Source organism: Glycine max, chromosome 10, assembly GCF_000004515.6.
Source record: "Glycine max cultivar Williams 82 chromosome 10, Glycine_max_v4.0, whole genome shotgun sequence".
Taxonomy (NCBI): Eukaryota; Viridiplantae; Streptophyta; class Magnoliopsida; order Fabales; family Fabaceae; genus Glycine; species Glycine max.
The window spans coordinates 44,027,461-44,050,530 of record NC_038246.2 but is presented as its reverse complement, the minus strand read 5'-3'; the positions used below and the strand labels follow the sequence as shown (position 1 = coordinate 44,050,530).

The 23,070-nt window shown below is 34.5% G+C and overlaps 1 protein-coding gene across 3 annotated transcripts; it reads left to right on the top strand.

The window, feature by feature from the left end:
- The first annotated feature begins 333 nt into the window (after nucleotides 1-333).
- LOC100796673 (exocyst complex component SEC8) lies at nucleotides 334-21,942 on the top strand. 3 transcript variants are annotated; one of them, XM_003535471.4, is made up of 27 exons: nucleotides 334-482; nucleotides 1,046-1,158; nucleotides 2,570-2,782; nucleotides 3,526-3,699; nucleotides 4,471-4,572; nucleotides 5,525-5,634; nucleotides 6,252-6,425; nucleotides 6,801-6,963; nucleotides 7,059-7,165; nucleotides 8,486-8,793; nucleotides 8,878-9,041; nucleotides 10,462-10,577; nucleotides 11,252-11,322; nucleotides 12,151-12,281; nucleotides 12,373-12,422; nucleotides 13,010-13,110; nucleotides 14,109-14,221; nucleotides 14,424-14,531; nucleotides 17,861-18,058; nucleotides 18,208-18,293; nucleotides 19,158-19,338; nucleotides 19,444-19,521; nucleotides 20,635-20,736; nucleotides 20,855-20,929; nucleotides 21,091-21,186; nucleotides 21,274-21,323; nucleotides 21,392-21,942. In XM_003535471.4, exons 2-27 carry the CDS (start codon nucleotides 1,117-1,119, stop codon nucleotides 21,477-21,479), a joined length of 3,201 nt encoding a protein of 1,066 aa, XP_003535519.1. In that variant the 5' UTR covers nucleotides 334-482; nucleotides 1,046-1,116; the 3' UTR covers nucleotides 21,480-21,942. The 3 variants fall into 3 exon arrangements, with proteins under 3 accessions (XP_003535519.1, XP_040861793.1, XP_006589406.1); XM_041005859.1 differs by lacking the exon at nucleotides 334-482 and adding an exon at nucleotides 510-885; XM_006589343.3 differs by lacking the exons at nucleotides 334-482; nucleotides 1,046-1,158; nucleotides 2,570-2,782 and having other exon boundaries at nucleotides 3,557-3,699; nucleotides 3,783-4,572.
- The last annotated feature ends 1,128 nt before the right edge of the window (nucleotides 21,943-23,070 follow it).

Genomic DNA, 23,070 nt, shown 5'->3' with positions numbered 1-23,070 from the left:
CATGTCATTTTATTTTATTAATTATTTTTAGTATGCACTTATAACTTAATAAATTAATTTATAAATTAGTTTTTTTTATGAATAATTTGTAAATTAGCTTATAATTTAAAAATTGTAAATTATTTTAAATTTAAAAATTAAATATGTAATTATGTTAAATTTAAAAATTAAATATGTAATTATGTATAATCAAGACTCTTTAAAAATAAAATATTTCTATTCATTCACATTTACATAATTAAATTAAATAATAACAAAAACTCAAAAATGTTGTAAAAAAGAAATAACAAAAAGAAAAAAAAAACATTTTCTGTAATAAAAAATATAAAAACGAAAATGTTACCTTCATTCCTGAAGCCGTGAAGCGTGTGTTTCTGTTCGACTGTTTCTCACGCGCTGTCTCCACCTTGTATGCTGTGCGTCGTTCTCAACGCTTTGGATTCGTCGTTTTCGATTCGTTCTTCCCACACCTCCAGCTCCAGGTTGGATTCGCGAAACGTTCGATTCACCGCGCACACACTGAATAATCTCAATTTCGAGCTCAATTTTCTCGAGATCTTCCAATTCTGAATGCGTATTCCGAATTGTTACCAGCGCTTTTTTTCCCCCCATAGTTTTCCACTCTGAATTTCGAATGCTTCTGTGATGTTGCACCGCGTGACTGTTTCGTGCGAGTGAATTGCTAAAGAGCTCAACTGTAGTGTGCGCGTGACCGGGAATCAGGATCTGCTTCTTCTGATCGTAGTAGTTGAATCGTGTTTTTGGTGTTTCAGTTAATATCGATGCAGTAATGGACAACGAGAAATAAGCTCGAAATTGAGATTCAGTGTGTGCTCGGCGCAGTTTCACCGCGCACATGTTGAACTCTTGTTTTTTTAATATTGTGTAATTTTGCTTAAGAATTTTCATTATTCATTTCCGGTTAAAGTCAAGAGAATTCTTATTATTTGAGTGCAATTGTGTTTTTTTTATTAGTAGATAGTACTTAACTTTTATATCAAAAGAATTTGAGTTTTTTTTTAACTTGTATATTCAATCATTGCAGTTAAAGTTGCGGGTTGCTGGCGCAAGTGAATCCTATATTTTCATGGTGTGTGGAGACATTGAAGACTCAATATGGGAATTTTTGATGAGTTACCTTTGCCTTCAGAAAAAGCTGTAAGCTTTACTTTGTTCCTATTGAGATTTGTATTCATGACGAGATTAGCAGCCTTCTTGGCTGAGGGATTTTCTGCAAGTGATTCAATTTTAAGATCTTTTGGGCTTACTGCTTTGTGGTGCTCATAGATGTCCGGGATAGTTGTGTGGGAAAAACTCACTTGTTTAGGTTGAACAAAATTGCTTTATTTTCTATGATAAGATTGTATTTCCAATCTATTTCATCCTGTCTTTTGACAAAACACTACAACAATGCTTTTAATATCCCAACTTTAAACAGCTCCAAAACAATGGAGCAGTAAAACCATCAAGCCCATGAACCTTTTCCCATTCCATGCTTCAAACAACCTTTCTGAGGTATTTCAAACCTATGTACTTTTTCTTGAGAGATTGGATAACCTTTAATAAGTGAGCTTGTTGTACCTGCATCCTATTTTTCTTTAGCTAGTTGGCTTCAAGTCTTGTGAATCATATGGTGTCATAATATCCTTCAACTCTTGCTGTTTCACATTTTATGACTTTTGTAATAGAACATTTTCTTTATGATGTACTTCATTACATGTGAAGTTCTAATACTTTAGAAGATGATAATATTTGCAATCCACACAAATACTCCCTTGGGCATTGTTGGAAAGTTGCCTTAATTGCGATTACCCCTAACCCACGTTAATTGCAGCCTATCAGATTTGGTTGCTAGTGTCTCGAAAAAAGGGTTTGACAAGGCTGAGTTAAGTGTTGTAGTGTGTAGCTGTCGGTATGTTGGCTCTTAGGAGGTTGAGATCCCACATTGACTAGAGATAAGGCCTAAGTAGGGCTTATAAAGCTTAGGCAATGCTCACCTTACAAGTCGTAAGTCATTTTTGTGGGGTTGAGTTAGGTCCTAAGTTCAAATTATAAGAGACATGCATAGCTGGTATATGATGTAAAAGAATAGGGTGATGCTGGGTTTCGATCAGTGTAACACATTGCAGTCCTGGATTCTCAATGGTGGGTTTCAAGTATTTTTTTATGGAATTATTATCTTTATTTTTTGTTTTACTTGTATTGGCCCACATATTTTAGTCTGAAACAATGATACAAATCAAGCATTTTACCATAAATATATACTGGATAATGGATACATCAGAATAACTTCAATTTACAATTTGAATGTGTGATTATTCTATTTAAAATTGTCTAACAATGTATCTGTACATATATTAATAGTGTGTCGTGTTTTAAGCATTCTTTGAATGATTTATTGTTATTCATACTAAAGATGTCTTGACTGTAAACTTATAAATTAGAAGTCTAAATTATTTGCTCTGAAGCTTTTGTTGTTATGGACTTATGGTATTTCTTCTGCACTTAGTCATGCATACACTGTATGCTCATTCATGGTAATCTGTCTCCATGCTCCATTTGAATGCAGTATTTGAGAGAAGACCTCTCTAGAATAGATGAGAGTTGGGTTGCTGCTCGTTTTGATTCACTACCTCATGTTGTTCACATTTTGACATCAAAAGACCGTGATGCTGCCGCTCAATTTTTGAAGGAGCAAAGTGATATTATTGAGGAGGTTGTGGATGAAGTAGTACATTCCTATCATAGTGGCTTCAATAGAGCTATCCAAAACTATTCCCAGGTTTCTCTAAACTTCATTTTCTGTGATCATTTTCCATTGAAAATTCTGGATGTTTGAGTATGTGTATTCATGTATCCAGTGACAGTTGATAGTTTTCCCCCAAATGTCAAGTTTATATCATTGGCTAAAAATTTAAAAAATAAAAAAATTTGTCAGCATCTTTCTTTCTCATAATTTTTTTTGGTTATAAGACAAGGAAAATGACATTATTTTCTTAATTGTAATAGCAAATTTTTTGTACTTGGCTTCATTTCAAGCTTTTGCGGGATTGCATTTGTTGTTTTTAATTCCACTGCTCTTGTTTACTGTTGTTTTTTAAATGTATTATATACCATTGCATTTTCTTTTTCCTGCCTTGTTTATGACCTTTTAATCTAGTTTTTTTTCTCTCTCTCTCTATAATTACAATCTTAAGACACTTTCTTTTATAGGATCTGGAATGCAAGGTTGAAATATGAGAAACAAAGAAACAATCTTAACCAGGATTTCTTGTATTTTAAGAAATTAAAGTTGAGAAGGAATTATTAGATGTAAATAGAATGAAGGACATTTTATTTTATATTTAAATAGCAAATTGAAACTGTTTGTGGTTCCTTAGTTTTCTGTTTGATGACTTGAAACAGTTTCAATGATAGCGGGATTTGTTCAGCTTCTTCTACCTTTCATCTTCTTTAACTGTAGCTGAATTATAATTACTAGCATATCATTAATTACTGTTTGATAAATATTTTGTTTATCTCCAGATCTTGAAACTCTTCAGTGAATCCACTGAAAGTATATCTGTCTTAAAAGTAGATTTGGGAGAGGCCAAGAGGCGCCTTAGTGCCCGCAATAAGCAATTGCATCAACTATGGTATCGGTCAGTCACACTGCGACATATAATATCCTTATTGGATCAAATTGAAGACATTGCCAAGGTCCATCCTTTATTTTAGACATTTCTGATCCACTTGTGTGATTTTTGGTCAGTCAATGTGAATAAGATAATCTCATTTCCTAGGTTTAAACTTATGCTTGCTTGCTCTGATTATATATGCCCTGAGGTGGAGTTGCTTTGAGCTACTTACGCAGTTTGTGGTGTGGAATAAACAGATAAGTGCATTTGCATAATTGCATTTGCAGTTTTGGTATATATATAAAATGTTGCTTTAACTGCTAAAGAATAAGTAATTATATAAACTGTGTTTTTTTATCTGAAATCTGCAGTGATTTTCAATTGTCAAAGAACTACTTGACCTTAAAACTTAGTTCCTTCCTAAGTCAGAGAACATGAATTGCTTGCTTTGAACATGACAATTTATGTGAAAGCCCATTGATTGGGCTTTGAATGGAGATAAAATAGTGGCTAAAACTTATGTTACTAAAACTTTGTACTATTATGCATCAAAATTCTAATTGTTAGACTGATGATGACAAAGGACTATAGACATTTGGCCAACAGTGTTCTAATACTGTATCAAATAACTACTTGACCTAAATGCTCAAGCACTGAAGATCACTAATAATATCTTTTGAAAAATATCTGATGAGAGCAAATTATCTATGTGCTTATACATTTTGGATGCACACTGAGATTTCCATCTAAGTTTTTTGTTTGAAAAAAATTTAACACATGCTTTCTTTTCAATTACTCTGTTTAAAATAATCAGTTTCATAGAGGGTTTTGATTCTGAAGGTCTAAGATGCAGGTTCCGGCTCGCATCGAGAAACTCATTGCTGAGAAGCAATTTTATGCCGCGGTTCAATTGCATGTGCAATCAATACTGATGCTTGAGCGAGGCCTCCAAACTGTAAGATTTTAACTTACTATCATTATCCTATTTTCAGCATGCTTTGCTTAGAGGGCTTCTATAGTTCTAATTTTTGTTTCTTGTATTTATATGTTTTCGTAAAAGAAGTTTTTTTCCCCCTTCAGAGTAAAGGGAATGTACTTATCTTAAAGCCAAAAATAAACAATGAGCTAGACAGGCTTAAGGCCTATTTGGTTTGAGATTTTTTTTAATTTATTGTTCATTACAAAAATCTCATCTTGTTTTCAAATATTTGAACAAGAAATGATAAAGACAAGGTGGAATTTTTTGTAGTTATTGTGATTAGTGAAAACAGGAGATGAAAACAAATTTCTTAAATAAAACAGGCCTTAAAAAATACAAGTATACAACAAATCTGTGATGGCTCTCTGCATATTTGAAATGAATATTCCCTTAAAATGAACATGACTGTGAGCAAAGCACTAGAAAGATGATAATAATAATCCTTTTCTCTAACTAACATATGGAAGGGTGTCTGGAGAATGTTCTCTGATAGTTTGATTAGAAGTGCAGTTACTCTAAAATACAAAGGGTCTAGTAAAGGAAATTCCTAAAGAATATACAGTTAATTCCTAAAATTAAGTGTTAATGATTCCCGTACAATAAATAAAAAATCAAACCGCTGGCCTAATCTCTTAATTATAGTATTTAGTTCTGTCTATACAAGGAAATATTCTATTCAGGCCTATCCTCAGAGAATCTTCCAAAGGGCAAAGGGAAGGCTTAAAAAATTCATTTGTTTAGTTTGTATTGAACTTGCACCGAATGTCACTATTCTACATCTCATGTCTAGAGTATTGTTGTTTGATTACTTTTTCTTTGTTTTCTCTCATTGTTCATACTTCAAAATTTTCCACTTATTTAGTTGTCTTTATGAAAATTTCCATGAGCTTTTTGTATGTCATAATTATTTTTTTTATGTGTGGCCCAGGTTGGGGCGCTTCAAGATGTCCGTTCTGAGTTAACGAAGTTACGTGGAGTCCTCTTTTATAAGATTTTGGAGGATTTGCATGCCCATTTATACAATAAGGGTGAATATAGGTATTTGTTTTTCCCGTCTGATGTCTAACCTTAATTGTCATGCTGTGAGATATTGGATTATACTTTTCTGAAATGCTTTTTATGCTGTAGGCTATAGCTCATATTTGCTGCATATTTTTTGTCATGCTGTTTCTCACAGGCTCTGAAACTCTATTTTCTCTTTAGTTACTTTCTCTTACATTTTGTTTGCATATGTTCTTGTGTGGAAACATTTGGATGTCATTGATAGAATCAGAGAAAAGTAAGAAAGAAAGAGAGAAGGAAAGGTGATTGTATTGATAAAATCAACCCAACTAACAACAGATTACAAAGCTGTTTATATAGACAGTTACCCAACTGTAACTGTCAACTAACCTTGAGTTAGTTCCTAACAGAAAACTAACTAAGGAAAGACTAAGGTTAACATAACCAGACTTAACCAAACCAAAAAGAAAATGCACTATAGCTGGGCGAGTAAGTAGACTATCCTATAGTCATCGAGAATGTTCCTGGAATGTATAAGTTCAACAAATTTTTAATCTGACTGAGTAGTTTAAAGTATATGTATTCTTGAGTTTTAAGTTCTGTGAATTATTTATTTTGAGAAGTTAAATGTATTTGAACTGTAATTTGTGCAGTGCTGCTGGCTCAAGTTTGTTAGAGAATGATGACGAAATACCAACCACCACTGCTGTTGCACTTGCTGCACATAATTCACAACCTCTGTCTCGAAGAACAAGATCACTCAAAGGTGACAATCAGAATAATCTCCAGATTGATGGATCGTATAGGCCAGCATCTGTGGATGGAGGGTAATACTGATTAATTGAATTTATCAGTATTTTTACCATTTTTCTACTTGTTTTGTACTACATAAATCATGTTACTGATTTCCTATTGAAGCTTCATACCTTTTTTTTTTATCTTTGATAGTGTGTTTTGGTATGTGATTACCTTTTTTCCTCTGGCTCACTACTTTCCAAGGTTGATGTAACTGTCTGTTTTCCTAATGTGTCCTTTGAGTTGACTCTTCTTTACTAATATTAAATATAGCATCTAATATTAATTTAGAGATAATCTCCCAATTTTTTCCCATCTTGTATGTTTGTGTTAGTGTGCGTTTTGCGATTCTGGTTGCTGAATATACTTGTATACATATATTCAATGCCATCAAATGTGTATTTCAGTTCTTTTGATGGCCATGATGAGGCAGATTTGAATGAGGAAGCTACCTTAGATGGGAATATGGCAACAACGAGAATCAATGGTAATGATATACCAAAGGATTCCAACAATGCTCTTCGTCAAATGCCAACATGGCTCTCAAATTCGACACCTGATGAATTTCTTGTATGAGCCATTTAATTATATTGAATTCACAATGCTTCTTGAATTATGGTGACTTCTACTCTTTTGAACTGATGTTCTGAGATTCTTGTGCATAGGAAACAATTAGAAAAAGTGATGCTCCGCTTCATGTGAAGTATCTCCAGACCATGGTCGAGTGCCTTTGCATGCTTGGCAAAGTTGCAGCTGCTGGAGCTATTATATGGTTTGTTAATCTTCATAATATTTTATTTTTATTGAAAGACACTCTTATTATAATTTTATTCACAGGTGTTTCTAGCATAAGCATCAATATTGTATTATTTTGCACATCCCCTGCGTTTGTATTATTTTTTCTAACTGCATTTCATAATTGCAATTTTGGAGATTTTGGAAATGCTTTTTTAAGTTAAGCTTCTTTTCAAACTAACTTGCACACTTCTGTTGCTAGCATGATCTCTGCTCTCCATCTGAGTTTATGTTTTATATATGTTCAATCATCAACACCATTTCTGCAAAATTTTTTTCCACTTATCCTATTAAAAACAATTAATCCATTGTTATTTGCATTTTTAAAGCTTTTTATCATAATAATATCATTTTTTTTTTATCCAAAACAACGACATACTATTTCGTGCAAATCATACTTTATAGATGCTGGTACCCTCCCAATTCGAAGAAATGATGTGAATTTTGTAGCTGTCAGTCTTCTATATTCTCTTAAATAGCAGTGTATCTAAAATTCTGTTATTATTCTTTGCTTTTTATGAAAAACTATATTACATTATGCTCAACCTAAATGGTGATATCTGGTGCTAGTGTTTATTAGTCTAAGAATGCTATCACTGAAGGAAGATACATGTTAGATGTTGTGCAATAGTCTGCAAATGTATGGAAAGAAAGTTTGGTTCAATCCTAATTGTTACTTGTTTGGGTTTCTTTTCTTTCTGTGTGTGTGTTCTAGACTTCTAGTGGTTTGTTTTGGGACAAACTTGAAATTAAAATGCAAATCACCTTATTGGCGCAAAAGAACTGTACTCAAAACATGCATAGTCAGATTTTTTCATTGCATCTTCAAAGTGCATTGCACAGTGGTTTTGACATGTCTGTGTGTTACTGGACATATCATATCAATCCTCTCTTCTACTTGGCTGTTCAATCTTCAATTCAGATACCAAAAATAGTCATTCTCTCTTGTTTGACACATTTGGAGCTCTAGTCTTAAGTGCCATGATATGAATGTGGAAGTTCTGATTATATCTGTATATGCTTCCTAACATGAGTCAACCTGAACAAGGAAATGATTTTGTATTGACTAATTATTGGTGATCTAAATATTGTTGTGATAACATGCTGCTAAACTGAATAAGGATATTTGAATTGTAATTTTCTTCTTCTTCTGCTATTACTTCCCTATTATTATTATGTCTTTGGGTTCATGTATGTGTGTGGACTGTGTATGTCTCACCTTATTTTATTATCTTTTTTTTTTCCATATTTGCTTATGTTGGTGTATATAAGTTTTGCTGGTTTTATTGTATACCAGCCAAAGATTGCGGCCAACACTTCACGAGATAATTACATCCAAGATTAAAGCTCATGCAGAGCTTTTGAATTCATCAAGGTCTAGCATTGGTCAGGATTCCCAGGCTGGAACAGGTAATCTGCACTTCATAAAAGGTCAACTAGAAAGTTATCAGTTGCCAAAACAGAAGCGTAAGAATGGAATATCTATTGCTGGAACTCTGTTGGCTGTGAGCCCTGTATCACCTCTTATGGCTCCTGGTGGGAAAGCACAGGTTGCTGCTAAGGAGCTTCTTGATTCAATTTTGGATGCTGTTGTTCGAATATTTGGTGAGACAACAATTTTATGCATTCTCCTTTCTAGGTTAATCATTATTCTTAAAAGTAATTTTGCCATCTTGTGTAACTCTTTAGAGAATCATGTCATTGTTGGGGAGCTTTTGGAAGCAAAAGCAAGTCAGCATGCTGACATAAACACGCCAAAATCATTGCCAGTAGATGTAAATTGGAACCCTGATTCTGAAGCATCTCAAGTCACCGGAGGTTACAGCATAGGTTTCTCCCTGACAGTGTTACAGGTAGTCTATTTGAGGGCACTCGAAAGATATTTCATGATAGAAGTTAAAAAAATATCTTTAACAATTTAGTTAGGCTAGACATGGTTGGTGTCTTGGTCTAAGATACAAACCGTTTGCAATATATACGAAATATCAGTTATTGGATAGTTAATAGAAGTTTTAGTACACTTATATTTTCTCTGTACTTGCTAAATAAATCAGACACTGTCAAAAAGAAAAATAAAAGACACTGTCAGTGACCAATTTTCCTAAAGAGCTTAACTGTTAAGTGATAGCTGATGAATGGTTTTATTTCTAAAATACCCCCTTAATGAAGAGCCCTTTGAGCTTCAAGTGTGGACAATGCACAAGGTATGCTCAGGCTTACCCTCATCCTTGTGCTTCAATCCAACTTTTGTATAGATGAATAAGCCAATAAGGGCTGCAAGGATTGCACTGTTGACTACTTTGTTTGTAGAGGCTGTCACTTTGCTACCCCTTCAGTAACCAACTTTGTTAAAACTAAAAAGCTTAGGGCCCATTTGGCTTGGGAAAATGCTATCTATTTTCACTAAAAATTATGAAAATGTCACCTAGTTTTCACTTTGTGTCTTGTTGTTTTCAAATACTTGTTTAGTAAATGCTGTTATCACCATAGCTCCGTACATAATGACTCTAGGATGTAAATACAACAGTACCACTTGTACTGATTTTACTACTATATATAATATATTCATATTTTTGCTGATAAAAAAAAATCCTATCCATTATCTTTGAAATAGCTGTTATCACCATTTCCTAATCGATTATCTTTGAAATAGAAAATAGAGTAAAAAAGGTGTCATTTTTGTAATTATTAATGGAAACAGAAAATAAATTGAAATCATTTTCTCAAAATAAACAGGCCCTGAAGTTTTTAGGTAAAGGCTTAATGTGAATTGATTTATATCTAACACATTCATAAGTGGATTGAAATGCATGTTGGGGAGTGTCAACTGTCTAGCCACTACTAGAAAATATTACACTCCCTAATGGTTTTTGGTGTAACACACACACACATATTCCTTTTTACCCCCTCTTGTCCTATTTTATTAATATTAAAGCATGACATTTTGATGGCTGCATGTGGGTATTGTAGCATTGTGTTGTGCTGTCATGTTCAGTTTGATCATTTGTGACCAAATCAAAATACATTAAGTTTCTGTTTCAGTTAATGGCAAAGGGGGTTATTTTATATGAAACTAGTATGATCTGTAACGTGAATAATTTAGTATCCTGTGTGGTCATGTTCCATCTCACCTTTTGTGACAGAAACTTGTTAAGTTTCTGCTTGAGTTAATGGCAAAGGGGAACCTAATTTATGAGTCTGACAGGACCTAAATTATATGTTTATTTTTTAATTAATCTTTCATCTAATATTCCTTCACCCATGTTTTTATAGAGTGAATGCCAACAACTTATATGTGAAATTCTGCGGGCCACTCCTGAAGCAGCATCTGCTGATGCTGCTGTGCAAACAGCTAGGCTTGCGAGCAAAGTCCCTTCTAAAGATAAAAGGCAAGTGAATTGAATTTATATTGTTCTCTAATATAACATCTAACAGCAGTCTTTTCTCAATTCAAATTTTGAAATTGTTATTTATTTTGAACTATTGGATAGGATCATTTGAGAGGATGAGCCCTAGCGCAATGGTATGTTTGCAGCCTTGTGACATGTAGGTCACAGGTTTTAAATCCTGGAAACAGTCTCTTTGCTTGTGGGGATGTGGCTGCAAACATTACCCTCCTCCCCTGATCTCATCATGAAGGAGCCTTTTCCACCATGCCTCCCTTTTTTCATTGTATAGGGTTTACTAATTTTTGTATTCTCTACTTCTAATTAATGACCTATGGTTTGCAACTCTAATGAGGAGGCATCAAGTTACTCCAAGAGTAACTTTAAAAGAGTTACTTTCCATCCTCATCTTTTTTTTTTAATATAACGGTCAAAGACGAGTTACTAAACTTTCCCATGAGAATAAAACTTTATCGGGAATAAACATATTATTCCTAGGAAGGTTGATTAATAACCAAACATATTTTATAAAATTTTCCAGAAATCCTATTCTTGGGATTCTCATTTCCAGGAAAGTGATTTAGTTTGAGTTGAAATGGAAGATTCCCTGTACCTAACTGACACCACCTTGAGTTTGTATGATGTATTTAATGGTTAACATTTCTTATTGATTGCAGGGATGGATCTGAAGATGGTCTTACCTTTGCATTTCGCTTTACAGATGCTTCAATATCTATTCCTAACCAGGGTATGATAAATTCTATGAAAGAAGTAAAATAAACTTTCAAATTATGATGGATGAAAGAATCATGTTGCTGTAGGTTTCCACAGTTATTATTAAGATATGCTATATGATTTTGATGAAACTTGCATAATTTGCATAAATTATGCACACTAGAGATGTACCAATGGATTTACAAAAGAAGACTTTCCTTGATTGGATTTAGTTAGATTCATTGACACAAGATTTCTGATAATTGAGCTTTGGAATGATACTTGCATAGTCCAGATGAGTCATACTTTAGATTCATGGATGTGGATAACACCTTGCTTCCTCTATAATTTTTTTTCTGAAAGATCCAGATAAGTCTGCTTTTGAGTCTGAGAATAAATTTTGTACAAATGTCATCATTAATGTTTAAGACTGTTAGCAATTTTGGATAGAACACAAATGAGCTAGTGCTGATATTAGGGAACAATTTTTTATAGGCAATATTAGGAAGCATTTGCCTTCTGGTTATTTATGTGTCTACAATTCTATATTGATTTTCTGTAAGTTTATGAAGATACTCCATTTCTATGGTACGCTTTTCTGATGTGGTACATGTTTCATGTCTCATGTCTGTAATAGCTTTAATTTGTAAACCACTTATGGGAGTTTCTTGTTTCTTTTATTCTTGATATTATTTTTATTCTCTACTTGCAGTTTATGATCTAATGAGGAATCATTGTCTCTAAAACACCATAATTTATTGCACATGATACATACTCATGTTTTTCTTTATCATTTACTTGTTTATTTAGATGCTAATTTCTTTTCATTTCAACATTTATGGCATGTTGCATTAATATTCAGGAGTTGATCTTGTTCGCCAAGGTTGGAGTAGGAAGGGTCCCAATGTGCTTCAAGAGGGTTATGGTTCTGCAGCAGTTTTGCCTGAGGAGGGCATATATTTAGCAGCATCCATATACCGACCTGTGCTTCAGGTGTTGCATATTGAATTGCCATACTCCTTGTTGTGTAAAGTTTTGATCATGTTCCTTGTCGTGTTTGTTGTTGACCTGGTTCTTTGTGCAGTTCACGGATAAAGTTGCTTCAATGCTGCCAACAAAGTATTCCCAACTCGGGTGAGCTCAGAAATTTTGCAGTCTGTCCAATTTTTTAAATTCTTACTCAACCCTACATAACTAGCTTGTGAGGTGAGGACTGCCCAAGCTTTATAAGCTCTATTTAAGCCATATCTCTAGTCAATGTGGGACCAAACCACCACCCTTGAGGCTGCAATTATGGCAGCCCCAAAGAAGCCGCAACTAAGGCAGTTGTCCAACACCCTTCGTGCCCAGTGCTATAAGTATGGAGCGTGTGGCAAATGCAGGTGGCCCAACAATGGATCTTGGATAGGCTTTGATACCAAGTTGAAAGGAAAAGAACTGTATATTAATTTTGTATTGCATTCTCTAATTCTCACTTTTATAGGGTAAACAACTATGACTATAAAAGGAAATAAATAAATACTGTACAAGAGAATGTTTTACATTGGTTCTGCATATCATCCATATATAGAGACTATTGATAGACTTGATGTCTAGACTTACTGTACAATCTCTTGCTAATTGGTTCTGAACAACAATGATATTTCTTTTCAAGCTCAAATTTTGTTGCTATCTAACTCATTAATGTTAATTGGTGGTGGTGTTGACTTTGTCAATTGCAGCAATGATGGGTTGCTAGCTTTTGTGGAGAACTTTGTGAAGGACCACTTTTTACCAACTATGTTTGTAGACTACCGAAAAGGCGTACAGCAAGCCATATCGAGCAAGTCTTTATACTGTTCTGACTGTTCATTCTTTCTCTTATTTGAGCACTATGCTTGGCTCCTATTTTGGTCTATTGTGCATCTTAATTATTTTTTTTGGAAACATCCAAGTTGTAGTATGTCAATTATGTGTTGAAAGAGTATTGAAGTTAGCTTTGTCTGAAATGTTTGATGTAAATGGTCATTCTCAATTGAAGGTCTTATTGACAATTACTTGTGTGATAAATATTATCCAGCCCAAAATATAATAAAAAATGTCTGAAGCAAATTTGGTTTCCGTGAAAGTTTCTGTATCCTAGTTTAAACAAGTTGGTATTACTCAACTATGGATGGAAGTTAAGTAATTCCAAGTTGTACCTATCATAGTTCTAGTCATCATTTACCTAAGACTTGTTCCCTTGCTGCTGGATTATCCTGTCCTAAGGCAATTCCATTCTCACACACACAAAATATGGAGCATGCATCTCTGAGTGTTTAGAGTTTTAACTGTTGAAGTTGTGCATAGTATTTATGTTCTTGTAAGCACAGACTTACTGTTACATGTTAATTTGTTAGGAGAATTAATATAGTGGATCAATTTTGTAAAAAATATCACAAAAAAGAAATGGTTAAACTTGTCATAGAGTGGTGAATCAACTGTTCACAGGACCCATTTTTCTTCATAGAATGAAGCATAGATTGGTCTTTTAATATTGTTCTCCCTAATTTGTATATAGACATTTTGCAGAACTTAACTTGCTGCCACATACGGCATTATATGTTATTGTTTGAAGCTGGTAGAAACTTTCAATCTTAAATTTAAAAGCTAAAGAAGTTGCACAATTTGATATGATAGCATACTTTATTTGGTATACAGGGATGTTATTCGAAAATAAAATAAAATTAACCATAATTCTTTCATATTAAAAAATGGCATGATTGTTGATGACTGATTTTCCCTTAGATTGTGCCATCATAAGTTTGTTTTAAGATTTGATCTCTGCATATAAACTTTTAGGTCCAGCTGCATTTCGTCCAAGGGCACATGTTGCTACTACTTACACTTCATCAATTGAGAAGGGTCGACCTGTTTTACAAGGATTATTAGCTATAGATCACTTAACAAAGGAGGTAAATTTTAACTTGGATAATAATCTTACTAAGATATGATGCTTTATTCTTCTATATTAAGCACTGGAAGATATGATGCCTGGACTAATAGTTTGTGTTTGGACATTATTTTATTGACTATACTTGATTGATGCTTTGCATTTCATTTGATGGTTAGAGAACATGGATGTGTTCCCTAACTTTTGTATCTATTTTATTCTAGGTGCTTGGCTGGGCACAAGCAATGCCCAAGTTCTCTAATGATCTGGTGAAGTATGTGCAAACTTTTCTGGAGAGGACTTATGAAAGATGCCGAACTGCATACATGGAGGTATTTTTCCCTTTTTTGGATAAAAAAACTTTTAATAGAATGAAAAGAAACTGCCCGACTATGATGGATATACAATCCTCTCAAGGAATATAAACAAAAAACAAAGAATACATCCATAAACAGCAGCATTATTAGAAATATGACACGTGCTCATGGTGCCAGACAAAGCCAACTGTTTGAAACAACCACTAGCTGATCATCATAAAGAAGCTAAGAACACAATTCTATGACCAAATGGTGAGGAGTTTGATCCTTGCTGCTCCTGTTGTTTGTTAAACTAGCAGTATGCCCGTGCTCTGCACATGGCAGAAGAGAGAAAAAATACAGTGGCTCAAATTGCATGTGGAAGTGACATGTGACAGTTGCTGGATGGTTTTTATATATGTATAGATAGATTAAGTTTCAGAAGTATGGTCTGGTGATTGTCACATGAGGGATAACCAACAGGCCATACTGATTTGTTACATGAGGGGACTGTACGGTAGAAGGTAGCACCCTCAAAACTTTCTGAAATTCATTGAACACCCTAACTCTTTTTGTTTCTTTAGAATATAATTTAAACCTCTTGAATTTGGGTTGAGCCTAACTCAACCTCAAAAGCTAGCTCATGAGGTCTCATGCCCAGGATTGGACATTAGGACTGATTTTATTTTTTATATTGTACTGGGAAAGCTACAGAGTCAAGTAGATTGCCCTGGAAAAACTGCAGAGCCAGGTAGATTTTAGACAGTTGAGGGTGACCTAATATTTTTTTTTTACTTAGCAAAAGTAGTATTGTATTATATGATAGCCAGTACAAGTTGTACTGATAAAATTACACATTGGGCCAAATATAGCAGGACTATGGTTCCCTAATACAGAATATCTAAATGGAATTAGGAAACCATAATTCTGGCAGTTTGCTTGGCCATAATTACCCAACATACATATAGGTTCCCCCCCTTAATCACCTAAATGCCTCTTTCATATTGCTGGACCAGTGTTGAAATGATATGTCAAAATCCTTATTCAGATTTTTTTGCCAAGTCCAGCAAAGAAAAACTGCATCGTCCAGTATCTTGCTACCGTTAAAGTTGTCCCCTTCAAAAACAATGTTATTTTGATGCTGCCAAATACTCCAAGTCAAGGAGATCTGAGAGCTATAGCCTTTTTGATTCCAAAGCACGTGTTGGAGGAAATGCAATCTTTGTCTCTGAGGAAGTGGTCTTGAGGATTTTGTCCACGATATTGATTCCCACCAGAGTGGCATTACCTTGCTGCAACAAAAGAATAGGTGTGTTGCATTCTCATCTGTATATTTGCAGAAAGGACATGTGGGATCATTTATTTCCACATTTCGCCTGCGCAAGTTCATTTTTGTTGGTAATCTATCCCTGAGTAGTCTCCATGTGAAAAATGCAGCTTTACTAGGGGCCTTGACCTTTCACAACTCAGTAAAAACACCATCCTGATTTTCATCAGTTTGGGTTGACATAAGCATCTTGTATCCGCTCCTTGCTGAATATACACCTGATGCATTTGCCTTCCAAATCCACTAGTCTTCTCGGTCTGAGTAAATGCTGATATCTTCTAAGTCTTGTAGGAACTTTACAGCCATCTCTATCTCATCATCGAAAAGTTGTCTTCTCCATTTAAAATCCCATTCCCAACCTGTAGCTGTGAAGGTGCCCATCATCTTTATGAGATGTTGTTGCTGTTTGGACACAGAGAACAGTGTGGGGGTATTTCACCTTAAGTGGTACTCCATCATCCTTCCATCCATCCTCTAAAAATTTGGCCTTTTCTCCACAACCCACTTTCCATTTTATCCCTTTATCAAAAACGTTGCCATCTGCACCAGAGGGGTCTCTAATATTTATATCCTTCCACCATGTTGATACTCTACTGCCCCTTGTTGCTTCCTCCAAATTCCTCCAGTTGCCATATTTTGATTCCAATAATCTAGCCCATAATTCACCTTTGTTATGGAAGAAACTCCATTTCCACTTTCCAAGGAGTGCATAGTTAAACTTCCTTAGATCCCTGATCCCTAATCCACCTTTCTCCTTTGGTAGGCACACTCTCATTGCAAATGAAATAATCCATGAAGCAAAGTCAAGAAATATGCCGTGTCTGATTTTTAAAGCAGATTTTGAAAAGGCTTACGACTCAGTCTCTTGGGATTTTCTGCTATATATGCTGAGGAGGATGGGCTTCTGTGAAAAATGGATATTGTGGATTGAGGGCTGCCTAAAATCAGCTTCTATCTCTGTATTGATCAATGACAGCCCTTCGTCCGAGTTTACCCCACAAAGAGGCCTAAGACAAGGGGACCCACTAGCTCCGCTTTTATTCAACATTGTTGCGGAAGGACTAAACGGACTGATGAGAGAGGCGCTGAAGAAAAATCTGTTTCTAGGCTTCCTAGTGGGTAGAAAAGAGGTGGAGGTTAGCATACTACAATATGCAGATGATACACTCTTTTTTGGGAAAGCATCCATGGAAAATGTTAAAGCGATCAAGGTGATCTTGAGAAGCTTCGAACTTGCCTCAGGACTCAGAATCAATTTCTCAAAGAGTTGCTTTGGGACAATTGGGATGTCAAAAAGTTGGAAGGAGGATGCTGCTAGGTACTTACATTGCAGGGTATTGGCCATACCATTTCTATATTTGGGCCTCCCGATTGGGGCAAATCCAAGGCGGTCCGACACATGGGATCCTATAGTCAAGAAATGTGAGAGAAAATTGACAAAATGGAAGCAAAAGCTGTTATCTTTTGGGGGTAGGGTAACACTCATAAAGTCGGTCCTAAATTCTATTCCTATATATTTCTTATCTTTTTCAGGGCTACAAACAAAATTCTGGACAAACTGGTGTGGATTCAGCGGCAATTCTTGTGGGGTGGAGGTATGGAGGTGAAGAAGATAGCATGGGCAAAGTGGGAGGGTGACCTAATATAATATCTATGATAGGCTTTGATACCATCCTAAATTTGGGATGAGTCTAACTTAACCTCAAAAGCTAGCTCATAAGGTGAGGATTGCCCAAATCTTTATAAGCTCTGCATTGGCCATATCTATAGTTGATGTGAGATCTCAAGAACCCCCTTAAAATTTATAGTCCCAATCCTTTCCCCCAAACAATTGTCTGGTTACACCTCTGCCAGCACCCAATAGAAGCTTTTGGTTTATGTTGGTTCTTGAGATTATTTGATATATAACTGTTTATGTACCTGCTCTTAAAAGCTCAAGCATTTAGGTAAGCTGATCATTGGCATATCTATATATAGTTGTTTACTCTTGCATGGTGGCCTTCGCTATCTTCTAACATGTTTGTCAATTATATTGCAGGCTGTTCTTGAGAAGCAGAGTTATATGCTTATTGGGAGGCATGATATTGAGAAGTTGATGAGGATTGACCCCTCAAGTGCATATTTACCGAATCTGCTTGGTCAGTTAAATGTGGAAAGTAATTCATCTGATGCTGAAACAATTGAGGCTGAATTAGAACTTAGTGAATTACTGCTAAGTTTGCGTCCTATTAAGCAGGTTTGGTTTTCTGTGTAATCTAACAAATTACTATTCTTGCTTGTTGATATAATTTTCTTCCTATTTTTTAGTGGAATTTTACTGAACACCTTGGGGTTCCTTCCTATTTATTATGCTTCTCTGGTGACTTTGTTGTATTTTTGCTTCAGGAAAACCTAATCCATGATGACAACAAACTTATTCTGTTGGCATCCCTTAGTGACTCATTAGAGTATGTTGCAGACTCTATTGAAAGGTGGGTTTTCTACATGCTTTGCAATTTAGACAATGTTTTAATTGTGTATAAAGCAAGTATATATGCCATGTTATCAGTATGGCAATTCAGATTGTAGGTTCCACGATCTGTAGGTTTTGGGTGGTGGAACAATCCCACTCCCAGCAAGAAACTTGCTTTGATGGCATTGTGGAGGGATTGCAAAGATTGGTAGAATGATGCAAATGCAATATTGCAAATCATACTCAAACAATTTACAGTTGGGGGAAAAAAAGAAAGTGTGGACACACCCCACCCCAAGCAGCCAAGAACCCTTACTCCTTTGCTAATGTGCAAATCCATTTGTGAGAGGCTCCGTAGGTTGCAATGTTTTCCTTGGACTCAACTGGGTCTATGGGTGACTTTGCAACCTGTGAGCCTCTGGCCAGTGTGCTACTTTGATTTGGTTCAATAGTGTCCGAGGTTCATGAGAGCTGTCTTTGATTGAGTACTAGGCTTGCATTTGGGCTAGGCCCCTGAGCTGCTACTGTGGATTCCCCCTGTTCTTGGATTTTTCAGTGCCACAGCCTGTGAAGGCTTGATTTGTGCTGCTTCTATAACTCTACTTGTCTGTTAGTGGGCTTATACTTCTTACAAACTCAAATCACATCTGTCAAGCATTTTGAATTGGAAAATGTTGTGATAATGGCAAGATCTGAGTTAGGCAAATCTTGTATGTAATCAGCATACATACCATTCTTTCCTTAATGAGCAGTATGGAGTTGGGTTGGTTTTACTGGTTTCATAAATGAGAGAAATTGAGCATCATATGCTCAAGTAAGATCCCTCTCTTCAAAATATAAGAGCATTATTTGTGGTACTTTAAATTCTCTGTTAAATTTGCAGGCTTGGACAGACAACTCAAAGAGCATCAAATCATGTTGGGGGAAAATACCATCACAGTCATTCAGACAGTGCACCTACAAGGAGTTTAGTTTCATTTGCTCAAGATTATAGGAAACTGGCAATTGATTGCCTTAAGGTTTTACGCATAGAGATGCAATTGGAGACAGTATTCCATATGCAGGTTTGTCTCTCACTTGTGAGGTTATTTGTCTCTGTTGTTGAATTGAAGGTATAAAATTTTTTAATTAAACGTGTCCAACTTAACTGAGCATCACAATTTGAGCAGGAAATGGCAAATACAGAATACTTGGATGACCAAGATGCTGAAGAGCCGGATGACTTCATCATTTCGCTCACTGCACAGGTGTGTCTTTCTATCTTTGTATGTTTTGTCTTCATGAAGTTCTTAGTTGTATCCTGGGATGGATATGGAAATGAACCATTGGGAGTTACAAGAGTAATACTATGTTGTAACTGGACATGGTTTCTCATAGGTGATTTTCTGAGTTTCTGCACAGCCTTCGGATGTTTCATGATCATCCTGTTTTATACTCCTTCCTTTGAATTTTTCAAATTGATCAAATTTAGGGATAATTACAATTGATGAAATCTTATTTAACAAATTTTCTACTAGCACAAAATTAACCAAAGTCAGGATTTATGGGGAAACTCAATTGGTATTCTGTTGACAATTAAACACTCTTTGTCCATGCTTAATCCAGAATTAAGAAAGATGGTAAGGTTCTGGAAGAATATATTTTAAATGCTAAGAAGTAATGCATTGTGTGTTTTTTTTGTATTGGAAAATGTTAATTTGTTAGTTTTGTTAGAAATGTCAGTTGGGGGGATTCAAAACTGTGACATGTCCCCCCCTTCCTTCTCCCTTCACCCTTCCCCCACCACTGGGCCAACCTTGTATCACCAAGAAGTAACGCATTGTACATTTCTAATTAAGCTCCTAAAATTTATTGCAAGTTCATTGAGCTAAAATTTGAACATGAAAGTGGTAGCCATGTCAGTAGATGGTAGTGGATCTGGAGTGTATATTGCTATATACACACAAGGTTTTGCCTTGCAGTGATTTGAGTTTTGAGGTTTGTAAATTCTGAATCCATTGATTCCTTCCATGGAACAGGAATTGTGGTTTGAGGTGTTTAAGATAGTAAGATATGGTTAATATTTAGCGCATATATGCATCAAGACCAAATGAAACCTTGACAACCTAGCCAGACTGCATATTCCTTGACTAGGAAATGATGGAATGACTAAAATACTGTTATAACGCAAGGTGTTAAAGTTAAACTAAATAACTTGTAATAGCATCTTATTAAAGCTACTAACCCATAAATTCTAAATTATATGATTTAGTAAGACTATGAAATGTTAGTATCAACCCCAATTTTCTAAAGTAAACAATCTACTACAATGTGCTTATGCAAGTCATACTGTATATTTATCTTGTTAATGCAATCCCCAGATAACACGAAGAGATGAGGAAATGGCTCCTTTTATTTCAAATGCAAAGCGGAATTATATATTTGGTGGAATTTGTGGGGTTGCAGCAAATGCATCTGTCAAGGTGTGATTCTTTTTTAGAGTTTTTCTTTAATGTTTGGAGCTGTATTTTTCAGTTAAATCATTTCTATCACTTCCTTTCTTTTACTGCTAATGATAGAGTGCTCTTATTTTCTTATTAGGCTTTGGCGGATATGAAATCCATAAATCTTTTTGGTGTTCAGCAAATTTGTCGAAATGCTATTGCATTAGAACAGGTAATTAATGTTTCTCAGTGATATATATATATATATATTGCTTGTTGAATATAACTTTCAAGAATGTACAACTGTACTTTCAGAGAGAATTAGAACTTAGGAAAATGTAAAAAGCACATAATGAAATTTGACAGCCATAACAATTTTGGATGGTGGTACAGGCATTGGCAGCTATTCCATCCATAAATAGTGAAGCAGTGCAACAGAGATTGGATCGAGTCCGCACCTACTATGAACTATTGAACATGCCATTTGAGGCAAGTCAACTCAACTAATGGCTTCCTCCATGTTGTTTGTAATTTTTGTCGTGTCATCTTATCTTTGTATTCCTATTCCTGTTGCAGGCTTTGGTTGCCTTCATTACAGAACATATACACTTGTTCACCCCTGTGGAGTAAGTATATGCAAATTTTAGTTGTTAATACCCTTTTATGGAATTATATTGACACAATATTTCTACAGGTATGCCAAGCTTCTTAATGTTCAGGTTCCTGGAAGGGAAATTCCTCCTGATGCACAAGATAGATTATCTGAAATATTATCCGTGTAGAATGTTCTCTTTGGTTCCCAGAATTTTTGGACTGTTGGGGTGCTTGCATCAATTAGATTTCTGATTCATATTTCTGAAAAAATGATGATGCAGCAAACCGATGCCAGTGTCCGATCTTACAGCAAATTACAACCGAGTAGACTACCAGTGAAAAGATGGTTTTGATTCTGCCCTTGGTGATAGCAATTCCATTTGCTCACTCAATTGTTTGTAATGTAATGGTGATGTCAATTTTCGTTGCCGCCGTTGCCTTCCTTTTGGGTTAAGTCGCTCGCTCGCTCTATTTTTTTTGGGTATTGAGTTTGCGTGTGATGAGCAATTTCATTCAAGTCAATATGAAGAACAACCTGAAATTCACATGTATATTTTTCATGCTAAACTTATTGTATATTTACTTTCTTCAACTGTGTGGCCTATTCTAGTGTAAATGAAATTTTGTCGAGGGATTCCCTCTTGATTTTCATATCCGACTCGAATCTTCTTGCACTAATATTAATAGCAATTAAAACACAACTAATATTGTATTGTGGTTATTGAATAGGTGATCCATCATTAAAACCCCAAGCCTCAAATTCAAATGTGCATTTTCTTACCTTCGTGGTGATTTGGTAGGTTGATGAATTTTAGGTGATGAACTTCAAACTTCACAGTTAATGAAATTACCGAGCGACTGCTCTGCTTCGTTGCCACCCTAGTTAAGAATGCGGGTAATGAAATTTTAAACAACTTATCCTTTAAATAATAAAAGAAATAATGAAAGATATAAAGGGAGAAATATTGTAGAAAATGTGTATTATTTGAATGAATAGAAATGAGAAAAATTGTTTTACTTGGGTGAGTAGAAAGATAGAAAAAGTGTAAAGGCATTTTTATTTTCATGTAGAGAAGAATAATGCGAGATAAAAAAAAAATAAGAGTAATTTAGTGTGGATCCTACGTAAAATTATTTAATTCTTATTTTTATGTACGAACAAACAAGTGAAATAAGAAATTTCTATCTCCATTCTTTCTATGGGATTTTCTTCTTGCACGAGCATATTTTTTCATATATTATATTAAAAATATTTTATAAAATAATTTAAAATTAATAATCCGTATAAATCTTGAACTTGTGATCTTTTAATTATTAATACGACACTCTTATCAAGAGAGTTAATAGATGAGTTATATTAAAAATAATTAATATCATTATATATGACATTAAAATATATTTAATACACATAAATTTGCATAATTAATTTTGATGTAATAATATATTTTTTTACATATATAAATTTTTATTAAATTTATAATTTTTATTTAAAATTTATATATGTAAAAAAATATATTATTAGATCAAAATTAATTATTATAAAATTTATTATGTAAATTTTTGTGTATTAAATATATATTAAAAATTTTAATATTATATATAACAACATTAATTATTTTTAACATAATTGACTTATAAATTCATTTAGAGTGTTATACTAATAATGTTAAGATCACATATTCGAGACTTATGCACATGAGTCATTATTTTAAATTATTTCATAAAATATTTTTAATATAATATTGACAACACAGTATAGGTTATACATAAAAACAATGT